Genomic DNA, 23,935 nt, shown 5'->3' on the forward strand with positions numbered 1-23,935 from the left:
AATTAGGTGTTTGAAAGATATGTATAATGAGACAGCGTTGTGTCCCTTCGAGTATTTTGTTCATCACTATAAATTACCAGCTTCGGCACACCTAGGCTACCTTCAAATGCACTCATTTTTATGGAAAAATTCTTTACCTTTATATTTGAAACTTCCAACTTTGATCTATAAAATTTATCAAAAAACTGTATTAGCTATGAAAGGTATTTCAAGTTTTTATGATATACTGAATGATCATAATGTTTATTCTAAAGCATCTACTGTTGTTAAATGGGAAAAAGTAATGGGTAAATCTTTTTCAGAAACTAGTTGGGTGAAAGCTTTTGCTGCTACTTATGTCTCGTCAAAATGTAATAATCATTGGCAATTATATCAAAAAATTTTGAATTATTGGTACTTAACTCTTATCAAACTATCCAAATTTTACCCCTCACATTCAGCCTTATGCTGGAGGAACTGTGGTGAACAGGGCACCTTTTTCATATAATGTGGTCATGCAATTCAATTGGGTTGTTTTGGAATAAAATTTTTTCTATGATCTCAGAGATCGTGGGATATGATATTGTTCCTAATCCCGAATTAGCTATTTTACATTTGAATATACATGAGATTCTGTTTAACTTTCGAGTAGTGATAATAAATTTTTTGTTAGCGGCAAAGCTCTCAATCACTAGACGGTGGAAATCTCAGAATGCTCCATCTCCATCTGACACGGTTATGTTAATCAACAGTGTGAGATGGAAAAAAATGTTGGCTACTTAAAGCTCGATAAAGAAAGTATTTAATATTAGATGGAGCGCTTGGCTGAATTACTTTAGACGTACAGTGCCGATGGATTAAGGTAATTGGGAACCTTACTATATGTGCGATGACTGAATATATGCGAATGGTCCTTGCTGCTGGCATGATATCTTAGAAGGAAAGTAGCCTTGCCCTCCCCTCCTTCTCCTCCTAGAAAGCTGGAGACCACTTGGGCAAAAAAGGCAAGTGGGGCGTCGCAACACCACTCTGTCCTGGTATAGGATCAAAAATGGTCTTCTACAAGAAAGGGCCGCCAGTCATCTAGTCAAAAGAACTAGAGGGGGGGCGTGGTTCGTCAATGGCTCCGTGAGAGGCCGAGCAGTGAGGAGCTCTGCTTGGTGGAAGAGAGCGCCGTGCAGTGAGTGAGTGGGCTCCCCCTCCCTCCCCCGCTAGGTGCAGAGCGGGGCCCGAGGCTCACAGAGGACGGTAATGGGGAAATCCAGGCTCGGGGAGCCATAAAGCAGCGGTGGTGGCAAGGAAGCAGGCTGTCATACGCTGAATGTGCGGGACCCTGCCTCAGAGTGAGAGAGGTACAGCATAGGGTGAAAGACCGTGCGGGTCGGCGCGGGGCTGAGGGGCTGTGGAGGAGAAGAGCCGGGGTTGAGTGCCAGCTGGGACAGTAGATGCGGAGGTCGCTGGTCTCCCCTGTATATATGACTCAAGCAGCCAGCCCAGAGCAGAAACAAGCCCTAGAGAGAAGGACAGACATTACCTCATATTTTCTGAGACACACAGTGGCATCACGAAGCACTGTTGGGACCAAGGCATCACAGAAACGCCAAACAAACTCAGGAATGGCAGTTCAGCAGAAAGGGCCCAAAGCTACAAACACTCAATCTATTGGGGTCTCTTCTGGTGGGAAGAAGCCTCTAGTAATGGATATACCGCAGGAACAAAGGAACGAAGAGCCCAAAGAGTCCCTGACTATGCCGCAACAGCCCCAAATACCATCAACAGTGGAGTGGGGTGAGTTTGTAAAGCTGATCCCGACGAAACAGGATATCCAAGATATGGCTGCAGCAATCGTGAGTGACATTAAAATGGAAATATGTGGTTTAAAACAAAAAGTTGACCAAATTGAAGGCAGATTGGTGAATACAGAGTCAGTACAATGTGATTTTGAAGCCAGAATCTCTGAATTAGAAAGTTCACGAGCGCAGTTGCAAAAACAAGTCACCTGGTTGCGGCTGCAGCAGGATGATGGCGAGAACCGCAGCCGGAGGAATAATATTCGACTGCGGGGCTTGCCTGAATCCGTAAAGGGCCCAGAGCTCAGAACCACGGTAGTGGGTATTTTGAATGGTGTGTTGGAGAGACCCCAAATGGAAAAAATGGAAATTGACAGAGTGCACAGGGTTAAAGCTCCCCGAAGGACGGTAACAGAACTAATCCCAGATGTCCTGATTAGGATTCACCTGTTTTCACTTAAAGAAGACATAATGAGACAAGCATGGGCAAAAGGGCAGATTGAGTATGAAGGTTCTCAGCTGAAACTGTTGCCAGATCTTTCACGGGGGACCCTAAAGATGAGAGCCGCAATTAAACCCCTCCTAGAGGTCATAAGAAAAGTGGGAGCAACCTATTTTTGGGGACACCCCTTCCATTTGAAAGTGGTGAAAGACAGAGAAACGTTCTTATTGAAAGGGCCAGACCAGCTCCCCAGGCTCTTTACATTTTTGGGGTGCGCCCCGATCCATGTGAGTGACTGACTGGATAGATGTCCTAGGAAACTCCGTGAACTACTACATGAATTAAGCCATACAACATGGGTGAAATTTGGAGCAGATAGGTGTGGGAGCAAAACAGATGCTCAGGACAAGGAGACATTAATACAACGAACCTAAAAGTGCTGCACACAGGTTCCTGGCCTATTCCATGTTTTTTTTTTTTTTTTTATATTTATTTTTCCGGTTTTTCCCATGCGTTTTTTTTTTTTTTCTTTTGTTTGTTTCTGGGGTTCTCCCTATCTCCTCTTCTCCCTCTCTTTCTGGGAGGGGGGAAAGTTAAGATGTGTGCAGGTCCCTGGTATCCCCACACCCGCCTCGAACATTTGCTTTGTCAAGATATGGGCGTTTTTTCTGTTTTACTTTTTATATGTCCTACTATCTGAGTCACCCTCGAAGGGGAAGGGGGGGGGGGGGTTACTTTTAGTGTGATTTGTGTTATTTTTTCATGTTTTTCTTATGGGGGATTTGTGGTGTGCGTTTTTGGATTTTTTTTTTTTTTCACAGGACAGTTGGATATTATATATTTGTATCTGTAGAAATCAACTGTAACTTCACAAGGTGTTTTTTTTATAAATTTTTTTTTTTTTTTTTGTTTCTATTCGTGCCCCCGCCAGCCATGGAGGGCCGGAGCACGATCTTAAGGGTTAAGAGGGAAGGGGGCACTGAGGTAGAGGTAATTTGAGAGTGTTCCCTCACTTTGTGCGGGACACGCTTAAGACATAAAAAAGAAGATATGTGAGACTTAATAATACGAATTTAAATCACTATTAGGGTGTATACAGAGGATATAGTGACTCAGGGAATAGTTATGGTTAATAGCAACTAGAAGTGAGTAAGAGAGATCCTCCCAGGACCTAGCGCAAGTCTGAAGGGTTAAGATGGAGTTGAGGGGAGGGTAGATGTTTTGCAGAAGGGGGGGTGAGGGGGCCCCGGGGCCCTCAGGAAGGGAGATGGGGGGAGGGGGAGGGGAATCCATAGAGTGATAGGAGTAGAAGGCACAAGCAAGGGATGGGACCATGTAGCAATCAAGTCCCCTTTATCTGCGACCTGGCTCAGGGTAGTTTGACTAGATTGGGAGGCATAAGAGGGGGTCTCTGGGGCGGGGGGGGGGGGGAGTAGGACATTGACATTATGTGAAGGGAGGCGATCGTCCGCCGAGTTAGAGCTCCTCTAGCTGGACACTTTAAATTTATAGTTTTACTGTCTGCCAGTGATAAGATAGGGACTACATCCTTACCACCACGGTAGGGGTGAGAGGGAGTAGAGCCCATTTTCTTAGCTCCAATTTTTGGAGCCCAGCCTTTTCTTCTTTTTTCTTCCCGCTTGTGTTCTTGAAGGAGAGTGTCCAGGTACAGTGGCTTGCTCGCGGGGTTTTGGGAACCACGGCCCCCTCAGTAGATAGCGCCTGGTTGCGCTGGTTTAGATAACCATTAGAGGGGGGTAGGGGTAGTGGGTATTAAACAGTATATACATACTTGTGTGGGTGAAGGGGGGTTTCTTTTCTTGTCAATTTTTTTTTTTTTTGTTAATTTTTTTTTTTTTCGCATAGGTTGTGTGGCCGTAGGGGGCAGGGGACCGTTCCACAATGGTGGCTGGAGGTGGGGCGACCCAGGGGGGGCAGCAGGTTGTAAGATTACGACCTATAATGTGAGGGGACTATCAACCCCACAGAAGCGTAGGAGACTTATGGGAGATCTAAAACGAGATGCTACACAAATAGCTTTCATTCAGGAGACCTACTTCCGCAAAGAGGCAGTACCAAAATTGTACAATAAAGACTTTCCATGGGTTTACCACGCTACATATCCTATTGCTAAATCAAAGGGTGTGAGCATTTTAATATCAAGTGCTATGAATTGGACCCTGAAAGAAGAATTGGCTGACCCAATGGGTAGGTTCGTGTTGGTGAAGGGGTGGATAGGACGGGTCGAGGTAACCCTCGTAAATGTCTATTTTCCCATCTATGAGCATGTAATGTTTTTACAGAAAATGATTCCAGTTGTCTTGGAATTCCGGGAAGGGCACTTAGTGATGGGAGGTGACTTTAATTATGCCCCAGAACCTCTGTTGGATACCTCCAAAAGAAGCTCATATATGTAATTTGCTAAATTACGAAGGCTACAAAAAGAGATCTCCCTCCTGGGCCTCATCGACCCATGGAGGTTGATGCACCCAGGGGAGAGAAATTACACTTTCTATTCTCCAGTCCACAAGGCATATAGTAGGATAGACAGAATCCTGGTTACCCAGGCAGACCTGCCGTTAGTGACAGACTCAGATATCGGAGATTTTTCAATCTCTGACCATTTTCCGGTGTATGCGAGTATAGAGTGGGAATCAAAAAACTGTAGTCCAAGATCATGGCGCATAAATGAGGCCTTATTACAATCCTCGGAAACGGAGGGGAAGATAGATGAGGCGTTACATAACTACTTTTTGGAAAATACATCGGAGTCGCTCTCACCTTCCACGATCTGGGAAGCGCACAAGTGCGTGATAAGAGGGGTTCTGATACAGTTGGGTGCACAGCGTAAAAGAGAGCGAGAGGCGAAAATTAAAGAATATCTAACTAAAATTGAACATCTGAGTAGACAGCATAAGAGAACGCTTGCGGAAGCTCACTTGATCCCTCTCATGCGGGTAAGAGAGGAATTGAATCAGATACTTTTCCAAAAGACAGTACGAAATATGTTATGGTTGAAAAGACACCTGTATGAATACGCAAATAAACCAGGGGCGATGCTGGCACGAGCATTGAGGGGCCCAAAAAGACGAACTCAAATTTTAAGTCTTAGAAATACAAAAGGTGGGGAGGTTCACACTTCAGCTGACATAGCAGAAGAGTTCTGCTCTATCGGTCACTATATAACCTACCGGAAATAGGGAGCAAGAAAAGTCCAGAAAAGGGGAAGCAGATAGAGGAGTATTTACGAGACTCGGGCATGCGTACACTTTCAGAAGACCAAGTACTGACTTTGGAAGGCGAGATATCGGGGGAAGAGCTGGCCGCTGCGATTTCACAGACCAAGGCACATAAGGCACCTGGCCCAGATGGCTTTACTTTAAGTTATTACAAGAAATTTGGGGAGCGTTTAAAGAACCCCCTACTATCACATTTCAATGAAGTGGGAAGAAGAGCGGCGTTCCCGTTGGATTCTTTACGGGCGCATATTACTCTAATACTTAAATAGGAGAAGGACCCCCTGTGTTGTGGCAGCCATCGCCCGATATCTTTGATAAATGTAGACACTAAACTATACGCAAGAATATTAGCAAAACGTCTCTTACCACATATGGCAGACTTGGTCCATTTCGACCAAGTGGGCTTTATTCCTACCCAGGAGGCCCGGGACAATACAATCCGAGCCATAGATTTAATACATCGGGCACGTACATCACGGAAGAAGATGGTTCACTTCGCAGCAGATGCGGAAAAGGCCTTTGACAGGGTGGCGTGGGATTTTATCCGGGCCACCCTGTCATACATAGGCCTGGGACCACAAATGCTGCAATTTATACTGGCACTTTATACGGTCCCTACGGCTGCGGTTAGGGTAAATGAATGGAGGTCGAGTTACTTCCCCATCTCTAATGGCACACGGCAGGGGTGCCCTCTATCCCCGCTTATATTCGTGTTGTGTCTGGAACCCCTATTGTGCAGAATTCGGAGTTCTCCGGATATAACGGGAATCCAAAGCAGGGGGGAACAACACAAGGTGGCCGCGTTTGCGGATGACCTGCTGTTTTTTGCTACTAACCCTTCTCTTTCATTACCAAATATTCTAGACGCCCTGAAAACATACAGTGGGTTCTCTAATTATAAAATTAATGTAACTAAATCAGCGGCACTCAACATATCGTTATCTGACCAAGAAGAGAGAGAGTTTCAATGGGCCTCAGATACGCTGAAATACTTAGGGATACAGTTAACGGCAGATCCCGCGGATCTCTATAGAAAGAATTACCTTCCGCTTGTAGGAAAGATTAAAGCAGATCTTAGAATATGGCAGCTGTTGGCAGTGACGTGGTTTGGGCGCTGTAGCGTTATTAAAATGAATGTGTTACCCCGTATTTTGTATTTAATGCAGACAATTCCAATAGCAGTTCCAAAAGAATTCTTTCAATCAATCAAGGGCATACTCCGCACCTATATTTGGGCAAACAAATCCCCGAGAATTAAGATGCAGATGTTGGCCTTAGCCAAAGTAAGAGGTGGGATGGGATTACCAGATATCCTGAGATATTACAGGGCGGTCCATATAGTAAGGGTGGTTGACTGGCACTGCAATAAACTTACCAAACGATGGGTGGGTTTAGAGAATGAGGAAACAGGTCAGCTAACCCCCCCAGCCCCATGGTCGGTGTTCGAATCAAAAGACGCTATTCTCAAACATCCTACAGTGGGAGCGACTATAAAAGAAATGAAGAGAATTCAGTCGCATTGGAGGTTAGCCCCGGGTATATCTCCGATGACACCGATCTTGGGGAACCCGGATTTTCCCCCGGGGTGTATAAATGCCAGACTCCGTAGGTGGGCTCAGAATGGTAAAAGGCGCCTAGGTGATATATGGCATAATGGGCCTATGCCCTCCCTAGAAGAACTTAGGACAGGTGCAGGAGAATCGCTAGATTATTTCAGCCTTTATCAGTTGTATAATTATATTAGATCAGTTCGGCAGAAAAGGTATGCACCACGAGAGCTAACGGATCTGGAAAATATGTGTAGAACAGGTAACGTGACGGGCCATTTGATCTCAAGGTTCTATACACAATTGTCAGAAGATGAGGGAGACCAACAATTGCCGTTTATCCAAAAATGGGAGCAGGAGTTAAACACCGTGTGGTCAAAAGAGCAGATAAATAAGATCCTGAAATTAGTTCACCAATCGTCACTAGATTGTAAGATCCAAGAGACAGGGTATAAAATTCTAACCAGATGGTATAGAGTCCCATCACTATTACACAGAATAAAAAAGGCGGTCTCAGGAAAATGCTGGCGGTGTGGATTGGAGGATGGAAATATGGTACATATTTTTTGGGGATGTAAAAGAGTGCGGCCATTTTGGAATAAGATAGCAGTGGCTATAAAACATATAGCCAACGTGGATATACTAGAGGACCCCGCGTTGTGCTTGCTGCATTTGACAGGAAGCTCAGTGCAGAGCTACAGGAAGCCCCTGACTCTGCGTCTGTTGAATGCAGCAAGGGCATGCATACCTATTTTCTGGAAACAGACAGTGATCCCAACTTACGAGTTGTGGTGTGGGAAGGTCAACGAGATTTTTAAGATGGAAGAACTGTCCGCCATATTGGGAAATTCAGAGGATCAAGTTAAGTTGAGATGGAGACCCTGGGTGCAATACTTGGAAGCCAATTCTTCTTAAAGGGAGTTTAAGAGAGGGTCATCCTGGGCGGAGCCTGGTCCAGGCTGCGGGGGGACGGTCCCCATACCCCTTCTGGCGTACGGTAATATAGTATGGAATACATCTTCATACGAAGAAATGTTGGGAATGAGTGCATAAAAGTATAAAAACTTTCTTTCTTTTTTTTTTGGTTTAATTGGGGGGAGGAGGGAGGGGGAGGTAAGGGGGGTGGGGTTTGGTCAGATCATGACAATGTTTGTTTGAAATGTATGTATATATAAAAAATCACCAATAAAGATATAAATTAAAAAAAAAAAAAAAACTAGAGGAATTTGCCAAATGGGCTCAAAAGGCTGCTTCTGTAGGACCGCCAGTATTTCCTTGCAGAAAGGCTCGCACCAATGAATGTGACGCAATTGGTCTCTGAAAGAATATAAATAGTTCAGGCCGAAATCTGACTGTTCCCAAAGTCAGCTTCAATTTTTACCCCCAATTGTAAAAAGGCGAGAATCCTCCCCATAACATATTTGCGAGGATGCTACTTTTCGGCTTCACGCAAAGAAATGTAAGATTTCCAGACTCTGTAGTAGAGGTTCCTAGAGAATGGCTTCCTGACGCTTAGCAAAGTGGAAAGCACCGGACCAGAGAGTCCTTGATCCTTCAAGATCCTCGCTTCAATAGATAAACCGTCAAATTTAGTGACTGTAAAGCAGGATGGAATATTGGTCCTTGCGAAGGCAGGTCCTGACAGCGTGGAAGAGACCAAGGCTTCCCTACTACCAACCTCATGATTTCTGCATACCAAGCCCTCCTGGGCCAGGCCCGGGCTACCAGTATCACTGGCTTTCCTTCCTCCTGTATCCTGCGCAGAAGCCGCGGCAGAAGCTGAACTGGAGAAAAGAATAGATCAGGGAGAACTGATCCCAAAGGCATCTGTCCCGAATGAGTGGATCCCTGGTCCTGGACACAAGCCTGTCAAGCTTGTTGTTAAACCTGGATGCCAAGAGATCTATGTCTGGGGTACCCCATCATTGGCAAATTGATGAAAAAAAATCTCAGGGTGCAGGGACTCTTCCCCTGGAAACAATTGCTGACTACTTAGAAAGTCTGCTTGCCAGTGGTCCACACTCAGAATGAATACTGCTGATAGAAACAGCAACATATCTCTCTGCCGATGTCAGAATGTAGCTCACCTCCTTCTGGGCTGTCTGACTCCTGCTGCTCCCGTAGTGGTTTCTATAGACTACCACCGTGGCAGTGTCGGATTGGATCCTGACGGGCATCCCTACAATCTAGTAATACAGAAAACTAGAGCCAGACGAGCTGTCCGGATCTCTAAGATATTAATGGACAAGCCCTTTTCCCATCTGAGACCACTTTCTCTTGACAGAAGCTTCTTCCAGAAGCGCCCCCCAGCGACTGGCGTCCGTGGTCACTACCTTCCAGGCTACTGGTAGAAAGGACTTCCCTTTCTACAAATTCCTGGGTACCAACCACCAACTGAGATGCTGTCACACCCTTGGGGACAGAAACATGTGACAATCCAAAGCTTGAATCTTCTTGTTGTAAGCCGACAGAATATTGCTCTGCAATGGTCTGGAATGGAACTGTGCATAAGGGACTACCTCGAACGAGGACACCATCTTGCCTAGCACCCTCATGCAAAGCTATATAGAGGGGTACCTTTTTCCTGCTTACGATATGGACAAGATCCCTCATGACATTGACCTTCCCTGGAGGCAAAAACACCTTTTGCTCGAACTGTGTCCAATAGCAGACCCAAATATTCTAAGCTCTGAACCAGCCTTAAGGTCAACTTATTTAAGTTTAGAACCCAACCTAGGCGTTCCAAGAACTGAACTGCCAGGGTCACATTCTGCTTTAGACCTGATCCCGATTGATCCTTGAGTAATAAGTTGTCCAGATATCCTACTACTGATATTCCCTGAGATCTCAGCATCGCCAACTCCAGGGCCAGAATTTTTGTGAACACCTGAGGAGCCATGGCTAGGCCACGAACTGAAAATGACACTGCTCTACTGCGAAACGCAGAAACCTTTGAGGGTGGAAAATCGGCACATACATGAATCCCTGATGTCTATGGATGCAAAAAATTCTCCTGCCCTCAGTCAGTCAACGACAGAACAAATTGACTCCATGCGAATGGATCTCACATCTCCACATGGTTTTGGAACTGTTATGAGGTTTGAGTAGAAGCCCTTGAACTTTTCATTGGCCAGAACTTTTACAATAACCACTTGCAACCTCAAATGGTCAAGGGTCTGGAACCGAGACCTTCTGTTTACCAGATCTGTGGGTACTTTGGACAATAAAAACCGAGAGGGGGAGTGGGGGGGGGTGGGGACACCCGGAATTCCAGTCTGTAGCCCTGTGACACTGTGGAAATGAACCACCTGTCCTGAATCACCTCCTTCCAAGCCTATGAGAACTGTAGAAGCCTTCCCCCCCCACCTCTACAAGTAGGAGCACCCCTTCATAAGGTAGACTTAGAGCCTGGCTTGGGAGGCCCTGGACCCAGGGCTTTATTTGTCCCTGTCCCTGAGGTCTACCTCTAGATTCCGACAGCTGAGGCTGTTAAAACTGCCTGGAAGCAGAAGCACTAGGCACTTAGAAATCCTAAAAGATGGAAGTTTATGCCTTCCTTTAACCGATAGGAGTGCACTCTGCCCCCCTGAAATCTTTTGGATATACTTATCCAGATCCTCGCCAAATAGGCGCTCCGCATGAAAGGGGAAACCAGTCAGTAATTTTGCAGGGCAATTCCGTAGACCAATTCTTTAGCCACAAGATTGTGCGCATGTGCATCAAGAGGAGTGCAAACAGTGAAACCAGCTAATTGGAATCTTTATGGGCATCCACCGCAAAGCAAAAAGGTGTGAGGTAAGTTTGCCAATTCTTCAGCAGCCTCCTCTTGAGCAGGAAGATTCTTAAGCAACCGGTTAAAACAGTCTTTTAAAGATTTGCAAATTACTATTGCTGCAAGGTTGAACTGTAGACCCGGCAACTGGTTCTGAAGCCTTTAGTAAAGGTTCAAACTTTTTATCTGCTGGATCTTTAAAAAAACCTGGACATTGTCTAATGGACAGGTTAAGTTTTTGTTCACAGAAGAAGTAGCAGCGTCAAAGGTTGGCATATTCCATTTCCTTGTAAACTTTTCCTCTATAGGATACAAAATAGAGAACCTTTTTAGGAGGCACAAAAACCCTATCGGGGTGATCCCAGTCAGCATATACTACCTGCTATTGTAGCGGGTGTAAAGGGAAGGCCTGAGAACTCTGCTGAGGGCGCAATGAGCCCAATGAAGAGAAGAATCTCTAATGGAGGTAACCTAAACCCAGACCGGACCATCTCTGTGAGAGACTAGATCAACAATCTCTAGGACTGAGGCGCTGAAAATGGCTCCTGAGAACCTGACTGCCCAGAAGTGGAATCCTCAGCCTGACCTTCCTCCACGTCCTCTGCCTATGCAGGTTCCAACCCAGGGGGCTCAGGAGAGGGTGATCTATACCGCTTTTTTCCTCCTTGTGACACGGAGGCAATCATACTGGTTATTTTACCCTCTAGGCCAGCTAAAGCTAATGCCAAGTTGTCCTTTGTGACGTAAGCTGAGGCAGAGGAACTAGAAGTAGCTACAGTGCCTGCCAAGCGCAATAGCTCAAATTGTCCAGTCGCCTCTGGTCTTTCAGGGGAAGTTCGCACAGTGGAAGCATGACTACAATCCTCCAATCCTGAGGGTGGCCCACTTGGTCCCCCTCCGTTTTATGGAAGACATTGCTTACTTTAAAAAGAAGACCTAAATTGAGGTAGAAACCCCTGTGCACTTTATCCCTTAGCAAAGCTATGATCCAGCCTCAGCAGCTCTTACAGCTCAGTTAATCTTAACCCAGATAGCAGTGCCTGCACTAACTGTGTCCATGAGTGACTCATGCTTAGCAGGAAGAACCGATGTCTGTATTCCTTCCAGCCGCTCACAGGAGCCCCACGTGCATGGAACTGTCTTCCTTTAAATAACATTCTTGTGCAACGTGCCACATGCATGCCACACCATGTCACGAGCACGTCCCCTCCACGTGCACGCTCCCTGGCGGAGGCCGTTCCCGCGTGCGCCCTTTACTGGCACCGTGGCCCACTGAGCTTCTTTGAGCAGCCTGCGGCTCATTTAGTATGTGATGAATGCAAAAAATGGCAGGTATGCTTTTAATAATTCAGACACATGACACAATCGCCATCTAGTGGGCAAACACAGTACTGCAACTCACATAGTATCTGGCTGACAGGCTGCAGCTGGGATTAGTGCACAAACATGTATATGCACAAAGACATATCCCCCCCCCCTTTTTTTTAAAGAGTCAATTTACCAATACCACCGCCTGACTTTGCCTATAAGCAAAAAAGATCCAGCCTTCACCCATCACGACGGGCCCTGTCACCCATGGACCTTCAAGGCTTGGGTCCCCATTATACTTTGGGGTCCACACGCTTGTACCTGTACAGTACCCTGCTGGAAATACGCCGTGGAACTACTGACTAGAGATCCATCATCCAGGGTTCAACGCCCAAAGGGTCGCATTACAGGCAAAACCTTGCTCCGTTCCCCGAGGCTTCATATATCATCCATTTTAGCCCTTAGCCATCCGAATGGATCCGATCACATAGCCCCTCTTTCCTGGGACTATCATTAATATTGGAGAACTTAACCGCTATGACCATCACCCTCAAGACACTAGCAAAAAAACTGAGATACTTCCTGTATGAGAGGGGTTATATAGAGGGACACTTCCTGTCTTGATTTGCTAGTGTCCATTCACCTACAGGTGGTATATAACCCAGATTGTAATTACTATGGTTGCTCTGTGTCCCATGATGTACGATAGGCAAAGTTTTTTTTTTTCAATTAACCCAGCAGGTTGAACGAAAAAAAAACTGACCGCTCCGGTCACAACGGCTGTACTAATGATCCAACGCTAGTATAGTGATCTCCCCGCTGAGCTTGCCAAAGTTTTTATTGAACTGGCCGATGTATCCCGACATTCCGCTTGTGTGTACTAGGCATTGCTTTCATCTGATAATCCTGTGAATAACATACTTCTTGTCCCTGAGTGGTAACACTCCTCCAATGCTCCAATGGAAGGATCAATGGTAGCTACCCATGCTGTATGTCAACCATGTCTTTAAGGGTTGCACTGATACCACTTTTATAAGACCGAGTACAAAAGTACTTGCCGATACTTTTTTTTTTTTTTATGTCATGTGACAGTTTTCAAAGCACAATACAGACTAATGATATCACTGATGGGGTGGCACTGTTAAGGAGGCACTAGTATGCAGCACTAATAGGCGGCATTATAGGGCACTGATGAGGAGGCACTAATATGCAACACTGATGGGCAGCATTGATGGGCATTGAACTGATAGGTGGCACTGACTGATGATGGGCACTGATAGGCGGCACTTATGGGCAATGATAGGTGGCACTAATAGGCAGGCACTGATGGGCATTGAAAGGCAGCACTGATTGTTGGCAATTGTCATAATGGGCACAGATTGGCCTCACTGCAACTTAAATAATAAATGAATAAATAGTTTTATATTTCCCCCCTCCCCCAAGACAAATGGCATGTTTTTAGAAATCGGCGATCCGTCTTCGGTAATGGAAGTGACGTTCAATCAGAACACCGCTACGCCCATGTTGGTACACCCTGTACTTGCCGCAGTAAGCCTGCAGTCAGAAATGAATATAGTGAATGGGCTGGGTGTAACAAGATGTGCACTGCAGGCTTACTGCGGCTGAGTGCAAGGTGTACCAAGATGGGCATTGCAATGTTCTGACAGAACGTCACTTCCGTTACCGAATCTGACGGGTCGCCGATTCCGCCGGAACACACGGCAACCCGGCATTTGTATTGGAAATCGGAACAGAGTGGATGTGCCCCTTCCCCCGGTCAGTTTACCTGCCACTGCCAGCGTGTTGGCGACTCCCTTCTCTCTGCCCACTAACTTCTGGAGTGACGCCTGGAGGTATCGGATTAGGCAGGAGCATTTGCACAAGTACAAGTATCAGCACCAATACCGATATACTAGTATCAATATCGGTGCAACCCTAATGTCTATGTTTATCTCCATTATATGTGGGGTGATAGGACTAGTAGTTTACAAAAGAAAGTCAAGAAGTGAGAAGAACATTGCATATCTGGCTTGTGACTTATAAAATGTAATGTGTTCTTGGGTTTAATTAAGATTTAATGGAACTGTCTTCAAACAGGCTATTAGCAGACTTCAGCATGTTTACAGTACGCTTCTAGAGCTAAATTTGGCTGAAAGCCTGCTATAAACTTATGGTCTGTTTAACACACAAGAAAAAAACAAGGCCATTGTCTTTCCTTAATTGAACCAATGCTCTAAAACCTGTTGGCTGATTCATTACCCAGTCTACAAGGTTGGTAAAATGGGAAGCAACCATGCAAATTGTATGATAGTATCTGGTTCTGTAAAAGAAAAGGGACATTTACATACCCCCGTGTCATCCCTCAGATCAGGAAATCTAGCAGCAGCAGATCTTTCAGCCATTTGATACAAATGATGACACTTTAAACTGTCTAAGATTTTCTCAAAGTCAACTGGACGGGAATGCACCACAGATGCAAAACACCTAGAGATTAGACAAGATGAAGAAGTATCAGTGAGGACCGAACACTGCTGCAGAAGGTCATTTATAAAAACAAGAGGAAAACATAAGACTCTCCATCCTAAGCAATATTTTATTATTTCTGAAACAGCCAGATTTGAAAGGTTAAAAAAAGAAAGACCTCATTAAACAGCTTTTCAGAAACATTGTGAATTCCAAAAGATACTTAAAGAGGAAGTAAACCCACATAAAAAAAAAAATGAGAAAAAAAAAAACCTGTAAAGACAAAGGCATAATGAGCTAGTATCTATGCATCGCATACTAGCTCATTATGAAATACTTACCTTAAAACGAAGCCCTCGCAGTGCGGCCCGCTCAGCGACAGGGCGGCCGACATGTCCGGCCGTCCTGCTTCCTTGTTCGCGTCCTCCGGCCATCTGATTGGCCGGGGGCGCGATTACATTACTCCCGCGCATTCGCGTGGGAGCCGCCGTTCACGGCATAGGGCTCTGAAGGAACGGCACGGGCGGCCGTTCCTTCAGAGCGCATGCGCCAATGACGTCACCGGCTGCATGCACTGTAAATATCTCCTAAACTGTGCATGTTTGGGAGATATTTATAGCACCTATAGGTAAGCCTTAATATAGGCTTACCTATAGGCAAAAGCATTTAAAGTGGGTTTACAACCTCTTTAAGATTGGGATAGAGAGGGAGAGAGAGATTGATTTTCGAAAAAAAAAAAAAAAAGTTTTTGGCTAGTCATAGACACTTTTAGATCTTTTCTTGCATTCCACAGTCTTTGTAGTGCTTATGGCAGGTAACACCACATTATTAAATTTGTATGAATCGGAACCAAGGAGGCAGCCGTCCCCTTGTCCAGATAGAGGACATCACCGTCTAAATAATAAAAGATCTAAAAGTGTCAGTGACTAGCCAAAAACTTCACAGCAACCACATCTTTTTTTAGGATCCTTTAAAAGATCATCACTGCCATCAGGGGACCACATTCACCCTATTTGTGTGGAGTTTTTGGATTGGACAACATGCAGCGATCGGTCATTCGTATTTAACCACTTCGATACTTGGCACTTTCACCCTCTTCCTGCCCAGGCCAATTTTCAGCTTTCAGCACTGTCACATTTTAAATGACATTTGCACAGTCATGCAACACTGTACCCATATGACATTTTTATAACCTTTTACACAAAATACAATAGGAAATTACGTCTAAAGGGATGCAGACTCTCCAGTTTTCCTCAGCAGAGTCCTGCAGTTGCAGCAGCGGATTGATAATTATGAAACCACCCCCAATAGATTTACATACAGGGTTTTTTTTTTTTCAGAAAAACAAAAAGGTAGGAATCTGCAACAAAGTTTGTTAAAATCCTTGCAATGTACAGAGATCACCTAGAGGGGAATGTTTTTTTCCCTCAACAAAAGTGGAGTTACTCTCTAAGTTATTTATGCCGATGGTGTTTGTTCACAGTGCTACTTTCTCTTTGCTTTACGTCCAGGCCACTTTTTGCAACTTGGCACTGTGCGACTTTAACTGACAATTGCGCGGTCATGCAATGCCCCGTACCCAAACAAAATTTACGTCCTTTTTTTCCCCACAAACAGAGCTTTCTTTTGGTGGTATTTGATCGCCTCTGTGCTTTTCATTTTTTGCGATATTAATAAAAAAAAAAAGCGACAATTTTGAAAAAATAATATTTTTCTACTTTGACAGTTAAAAATCATCCAATATATTCAATTTTTGTCATATATTTAGGCCAAAATGTATTTAGCTACATTTCTTTGACAAAAAAATCCTCAATGAGCGTATTTTTAACCGCTTTAAGACCGGAAGATTTTACCCCATTCCTGACCAGGCCATATTTTGCGATTCAGCACTGCGTTACTTTAACTGACAATTGGGTGGTCATGCGACGCTGTACCCAAATTAAATTTATGTTCTTTTTTCCCCACAAATAGAGCTTTCTTTTGGTGGTATTTGATCACCTGTGCAATTTTTACTTTTTGCGCTATAAACAAAAAAAAGAGCGATAATTTTGAAAAAATAACATTTTTCACATTTTTTTTAGATGAAATTCTAAAAAGGGTCGCAACAGTGTAGGGTCTGAGAATGGGTCCAAGGATTTCATCAAGATACCTAATGGCAGTCAGGGTGTAGAGGTCTGTGCGTCCCTCCATGGATATGTCTCCCCAGACCATAACTGACCCACCACCAAACCGGTCATGCTGAACGATCTTACAGGCAGCATAATGTTCTCTATGTTTTCTTCAGACCCTTTCACGTCTGTCACTTATGCTCAAGGTGAACCTGCTCACATCTGTGAAAAGCATAGGGCGCCAGTGGCGCCTCTAGCTAGAGGCATCACCCCGGTACCGTTTTTTAGAGCCGGCGGTCGGTTTTCCGGCGGTAATGACCGATGCGGCTCGGGAGCCGCTCGATCGTTACCCCGGCGATCGGGAGGGGACACCCCCCCCCTCCCGCGGCTTTGCCCGGTGGGACGGGAGACACAAGCACCCAGCCGGCACGTCCACCGGCTGGATGGAGTCCCGTTCAAAGGGACCCATCCATCTTCTAGACCCTCGATCCCTCCATAAAGGAGTACCTGTCACTGCATATTGCTGTGACAAGGGATGTTTACATTGCTTGTGACAGCAATAAAAGTGATCAGATTTTTTTGTGTTAAAATTAAAATAAATAAATAAATGAATAAATAAATAGGAAAAAAAAAAAATTAGCCGCCCCCATCGCCGGTAGCTCGCGCACGAAAGAAAACGTATATGGAAGTCGCGCCGCAAATGAAATCGCTGTTCAAACCACATGTGAGGTATCGCCACGATCGCCAGAGCGTGAGCAATAATTAAAAAAAAAAAAAGAGTTACACTCTAACTCTAAACTGGTAACCGTTAAAAAAATTTAAAGCGTCGCCTATGGAGATTTTCATTGACCGTAGTTTGTCGCCATTCCGCGGGTGTGCGCAATTTTAAACCGTAACATATTGGGTATCTATTTACTTGGCATAACATCATCTTTCACAATATATAAAAAATGGCTAACTTTACTGTTTACTTTTTTTTAAATGCAGTGAAATGTGATTTTTCATAATTTTTCCAAAAAAATGGCGTTTGAAAGACCTCTGTGCAAATACCGCGTGACAAAAAATATTGCAATGACTGCCATTTTATTCTCCAGAGTTTTTGCTAAAATATATATATATATATATATATATATATATATATATATAATGTTTGGGGGTTTTAAGTAGTTTTCTAGCAAAAAAAATGGATTTTTGTAAAATCTTACCGTAAAATCCTTTTCTCTTAGCTCATTGACAGACGTAGTCTTCGGTGATACAGCACCTCCGGGTTATGTTGCCTCCACAGGAGCAGGACTAGACAGGAAATAAAAATGCTCTGGCCACACCCCAGGGGCAGTCCCCGAAGGTATATCCTCTCTCTCTCTGCCAAAGCAAATGAGTTATGTCACAAAAGCAGTGCTTAGAGAATTTAACCCAACCCAACTCAAAAACAGAGGGGCGGGGACTACGTCTGTCAATGAGCTAAGAGAAAAGGATTTTACGGTAAGATTTTACAAAAATCCATTTTTCTCTATCGCTCATTGACAGACGTAGTCTTCGGTGATACAGCACCTCCGGGACGTCCCAGAGCAGTATCACAAATGAGGGGTGGGAAAATGGAAATCAAATCCCAATCTAGAAGGCCCAACCGGTGCCAACTAGAAGTTTACAATGCTCATCCTTAATGATGAGACTCAACAAAAATAAATTTTTCAAACAGAAAAAAACCCTCGAGGTAGACCACCGGTCTCCTCAAATTGCGGCCTGCAAAACCTTGCGGCCAAATGAGGCATCCGCCGATGCCATCACATCAATTTTATAGAATTTTGTAAAGGTATGTACCGACGACCAGGTGGCCGCCTTACATACCTGGACCACTGACGCCTGATGGCGAAAAGCCCAGGAAGTACTGAGCGCTCGAGTGGAGTGCGCCCTAACAGGGAACGGAGGACTCTGACCCTTAATAGAATAAGCCTGTACCACCGTTTGTCTAATCCATTTGGCAATGGTCGCGGCAGATGCAGGCAAACCCTTTCTGGGCCCATCCGTGATCACAAAAAGTGAATCCGTCTTACGGAATGATTCCGTAGCTTTCAGGTATACCCTGATTGCCCGAACCACATCCAAGGAATGCAACGCATGTTCCCGATGATGATTGGGCTGAGGACACAAGGAAGGTAGTACAATATCTTCATTCAGATGAAAATCTGAAACCACCTTAGGAAGAAAGGATGGCTTAGGATGAAGTACTACCTTATCCCTATGAATCACTAAGTATGGGGACTGGCATGATAATGCAGCCAGTTCTGACACCCTGCGAGCAGAAGTGATAGCCACCAAGAAGGCCACCTTCTGGGATAAAGTAAGCAAGGGAATCTCCCTGATGTTTTCAAAGGGAGGTTTCTGTAGAACCGACAAAACCAAATTAAGATCCCAGGGCGGTAAGGGCGCGCGGACTGGTGGAGCCAGGTGCCGCACCCCCTGGATGAAATTCCGCACCAAGGACCTGGTAGCTAAAGGTTTCTGAAAGAAGATTGCTAATGCTGAAACTTGACCCTTAATGGTGCTCAAGGCTAGTTTCTGCTCAACCCCTTTTTGTAAAAAAGCCAATATTCGAGTCACCGAATAGGTACGTGGAGGAAATCCTAAAGATTCGCACCACGCAATATAAGTCTTCCATGTGTGATAATAGACCTTGCTGGAAGTCGCTTTCCTTGCTTTAATAAGGGTAGGAATGACTGAAGCTGACAACCCTCTGTCCTTCAGTACTTGGGTCTCAATGGCCAGGCCATTAAAGCCAGCGACTGTAAAGCACAATGGTAAATTGGGCCTTGAGACCACAGACATTCCCTGAGACGAAGTTCCCACGGAACGTCTGCGACTAGCATGTCCAAGTCGGCCAGGCCGGCTTGACGAGGCCAGCCTAGAATTTCTAGGACCACTGGCGCTGACTGGATCTGAACCAGGCGTCCCTAGAACTATCTGGCCCCGACCATCCGAGAAAGTCTGGTCGTTTTCTGTTCCCACACATTTATCAGATACCTGATTCCTATCAGGAAGGGTGATCTTTTCTGGTTGAACCTCAGGGACCGAAGTCACCCGGCTAGAGGCTTCTTGGTCTGTCTGGTCAACCAGATCCGATTCCTGTGGAGAATAGAGACTAATCTTAGGAAAAGGTAAAGGAAAAGATCTATTCAGGGAACGGTGACTACCGCTCCCTGTAGTACTTAAATGTTGGAAGGGAAGAATCGCACCGGTAGTGGTAGTCGATGCTCGATCTAATATCCTGAATACCGGTGAAAACGTCCCCCCACCCTCAACCCGGGTGGGGGCGCACCTTCAGGCTGTGTAATCCTTTGCTTCGGGTTTGGCTGAGTCGGTCCTCTGTTTGACCGACCAGCCTTTCTTGAACCCTCCTGGAGGAGTCTTGCCTTTCCCGTTTGTTCCAGCCGGGCGTACGTACCCTTTATGGGCGGTAAAGAAAGGTCCTCGCTTATTGCGAGGTCCCTTAGCTTTAGCAGCCTGTGGCAAAAAAGTGCTCTTGCCCCCAGTGGCATCCTTAATGATTTCATCTAGGGTGGCCCCAAATAGACGATTCCCCTGAAAGGGGAGATTCGTCAAGGTCTTTTTGGAACCTAGGTCAGCTGACCAGCATTTTAACCATAGCACACGTCTGAGGATTACCGCTGACATAGATGCATGCCCTAATAGGGGAGTATAAACTGATAAACTGTAGCCCTTGTATAATCTGTTCCATCAAATCAGATGTTTCCTGGGGAATATCTTTTCCCCTTAGGTCTTGGCGTACCAATCTTGCCCATTCCGTAAGTGTCTGGGAAACTAGACCAATAACAATTACTGGTCTAAATGCTGACCCTATCAGAGAGAAGATAGTGCGGGACTCTGCTTCCTTCTTCCGATCCACCGGATCCTTAAAGGACGAAGTGTCCTCCACTGGGATAACCGTGGCTTTATTCAGCCTGGAAATAGGTGGATCCACTACTGGTGGTACCGTCCATTTTTTGATGAAAGATTCCTCAAATGGATAGCGTTTAGCAATACGCTTGGAAATCGTAAAGGTACGCTTAGAATGCTCCCATTCTCCTTTAATTTTATTACCAAAACACTTGGGTACAGGAAAAACCTTCACCGTTTTGATGGGCTTGTTAGTACCAAAGGGAATCTCTGTTTCAGTTGCCTCTGCCAGTAAAACCTCAAGTCTTAAAGTTTCCCGCACTGCCACAACCAGTGCGTCCACCAATGCTTCTTCCTGAATTATAGCGGGAGAAGGAACGTCCTCCTCACTGTCTGAGGGAGCTTTACCTGAGGTAACAGCCCTTGCAGAGGGACCTGCAACTGCAGTGACCATCTCTGAATCTGAGTCAGAGGTGTCAGATAATATAGGGGTAGGCAGGGGTCGCTTCCTTGACCCCCGTCCCTGACAGGCTGCCTCCACCCGAGCCACCAAAGACTCCAAAACTGCTGTAAATGCATCCATACTCTGTGCACCGGCGGGTCCCGTGGCCCCCTCGAGGGAAACAGGTGGGGGAATTTGTGTGGCAGGGTCCATGATTACTCCAGTAACTTCCCAGATAATACAATTCAATTAAATAAAAAACTTTCTTTTTTTTTTTTTTTCAGACCCCCAGCGCCACAAAGCCCCTTAGTGTTACCTGCTAGGGATCCCTATCGATCGAGAGAGAGAGAGAGAGAGATAGACCCCCAGGCTCACCACTTGATGCTCAGAGTTTAACTGCAACAGGTTACAGCGCTGTCTACACAAACAGGAAGTCTTTTGGCTGGCTGCCCAGGAAGAAAGGAGGCGGCTCCGCCCCTCTGCACGCCTTCCGGCGCCTCCCCTAGCTCCACGAGGTGTTTGGTCACCTCAAACATGGCCGCCCCCATGCTGGAGACACGAGGCTACGCCAAAATGGCGGCTCGTGCGATCCAGCAAAAAAAATGGCGGCGGCCTGTACCGAATAGCGGTGTGCTGCAGAGCACACAACACCTTCTCTGCATGGGGATTTGGCGTGGTTGGCGGTACCGGCCCTGGCGGACCGCATGGCCGTTCGGAAGGCCTGCTATAGCTGGAGATTTGACTAGGAAGGCAGCTCTATATGTCCGTGGCTTCTGACTGGTAGGTACTTTATTATTATCATAGTAAGATTCCCAGACTGCCACTGATTACAATGTTTTTAACATGTATACAATTAGATTGTTAGCTCCCAAACCAAGCCTCCTGGCTTTTTGCACAAAAAATCACACTCAAAGTAGGGGGATCTGTGCCATGTTATAGGATAGAGGGGGACTCTATCTTACCATACAGAGAGGGGCCCGCGTTCACCACAAGACCCGCCAGGGGAAAAGGGGGAACATACTACTCACCATACCGGAACCAGGCGGGCAACAACTCCTGACAGTACCCCTCTCCACCGGGGCGGGAGGGCTGTCGACCAATACGGACGCCGTGACTCATGGTCCTTGGCGTTTCAGCGAGACGTTTAACTCGCGGGGTCAGTCCCCCAGTGGGACTATGTCGCGGCCGACCCAGCGCGGAGCTATGGCCTGCACGCGCTCGTAGGCTGAACTGGGGTGACCACCGGATCTCAACATCCAGCCCGTCGCCCAGTTCAGCTTTCTTGCTTGAAGATCTCACAGGAACACTGGAGAAAAAAGCTGTCTAAAAAATCTTTTTAAGAAAAAAATCTTGCCAGGACCGAAGATCCCAGCAAGGTATCTAGGTCCTTACTCCTGACTAGACAGAAAAAAACTGATTTGCTGTGGCAGAGAGAGAGAGGATATACCCTCGGGGACTGCCCCTGGGGTGTGGCCAGAGCATTTTTATTTCCAGTCTAGTCCTGCTCCTGTGGAGGCAACATAACCCGGAGGTGCTGTATCACCGAAGACTACGTCTGTCAATGAGCGATAGAGAAATACTGATTTAAACTTGTAAACAAAAAGTGTCAAAAATAGGCTTAGTGGTAAAGTAGTTAAGGACCTTCTACGGCCCTGTCCAACTCTCCTAGGGTAACTGCCTGTCTCCTGGAATTTCTTTCATGCCCTTGAGACTGTGGTGGGAGACACAGCAAACCTTCTGGCATTGGCACCTATTGATGTGCCATCCTGGAGGAGTTGGACTGCCTGTACAACCTTTATAGGGTCCAGGTATCGCCTTATGCTACCAGAAGGGACACTGGCCTCAGCCAAATGCAAAATTAGTGAAAAAAAAGTCAGAAAAGATAAGTAGGGAAAAAAATGTAAATTGCCTTAATCTGTAAAATCATTCCTATTTGAGGTTGCCTCATTGTTGCCCATCTAATGCACCTGTTAATTGAATTAACACCAAAGCAGCTAAACTGATTAATAACCTTCTCTGCTACTTAACTGACCAGATCAATATCCCAGGAATCAAATCAACTTAATTTTTTTTTTTTTTCCAGATAAAATTTTTATTAGATTTGCATACAAAGGAAAACAGGCATACCAAACAGAAATGTCAATATTAGAGAAGGTTACAGTCTTTGGATTAACAACCAAGGCAAGCAATAAACATAAGCCAGAATTGGGTGATCATTAATTAGAATTCAAATGCTAAACTGTAACAACTGTAACAACCAGAAAAAAAAGAGAGAGACATACAGATCCTGGAAAATTAAGAACCTTTCCAGGAGCTGTAAAATTCAAACCATGGAGACCAGTGCTTTTCAAAGTGAGGGCCTTTTCCATCTCTATAAGCCAGAATTCGCTCATATTCTGCTACCACCTGCACGTGTACAATAATTTCTTTGAGCATTGGAATTTCTGCTGATTTCCAGTTAGAGAAAATAGCTGATCTAGCCGCCATTATAATCTGCATGATAACTGTTTTAATCGGACCTTTAAATTCTTGAATCCCTATCCCCAACAATGCTAGTTCAGAACTGGGGGGGACAGAACATGTCACCACTCTGGAGATGAGGTGAAACACCTCCCTCCATAGAGACTGTATGGCGGGGCACGTCCAAGCCACATGCAACAGCGTACCAACCTGGCCGCAGTTCCTCCAACATGTGCTAGATACGTCGGGATTAAACTTGGCCACTATGTATGGGGTAAAGTGCCATCTGCTGAATATTTTGTAGGCCAGCTCCCAGTAATTAGAACACCTGGCATATATGCGTCCAGAGAGCAGAGCTGATTTCCACTGTTGGTCAGTAAAGACCTTACCCAATTCTGATTCCCATTTTATGCAGGAGGGGAGTTTAGAAAAAAGAGATTTGGAGTTGAGGGCCTCATAGAGAAGAGATATACCTTTGGCTTTGGGATTTC

The 23,935-nt window shown here is 45.5% G+C and overlaps 1 protein-coding gene across 1 annotated transcript in view; it reads right to left on the reverse strand.

The window, feature by feature from the left end:
• FBH1 (F-box DNA helicase 1) overlaps positions 1-23,935 on the reverse strand; it is a 154,659-nt gene that overhangs the window by 114,860 nt on the left and 15,864 nt on the right. The window contains exon 5 of the mRNA XM_082253201.1: positions 14,426-14,561. Within this exon, the coding sequence (XP_082109327.1) occupies positions 14,426-14,561 (136 nt within the window). The remainder of the gene's footprint in view (positions 1-14,425; positions 14,562-23,935) is intronic.

The sequence above is a fragment of the Pelophylax lessonae genome (genome assembly GCF_965119305.1).
Source record: "Pelophylax lessonae genome assembly, chromosome: 4".
Lineage (NCBI taxonomy): Eukaryota > Metazoa > Chordata > Amphibia > Anura > Ranidae > Pelophylax > Pelophylax lessonae.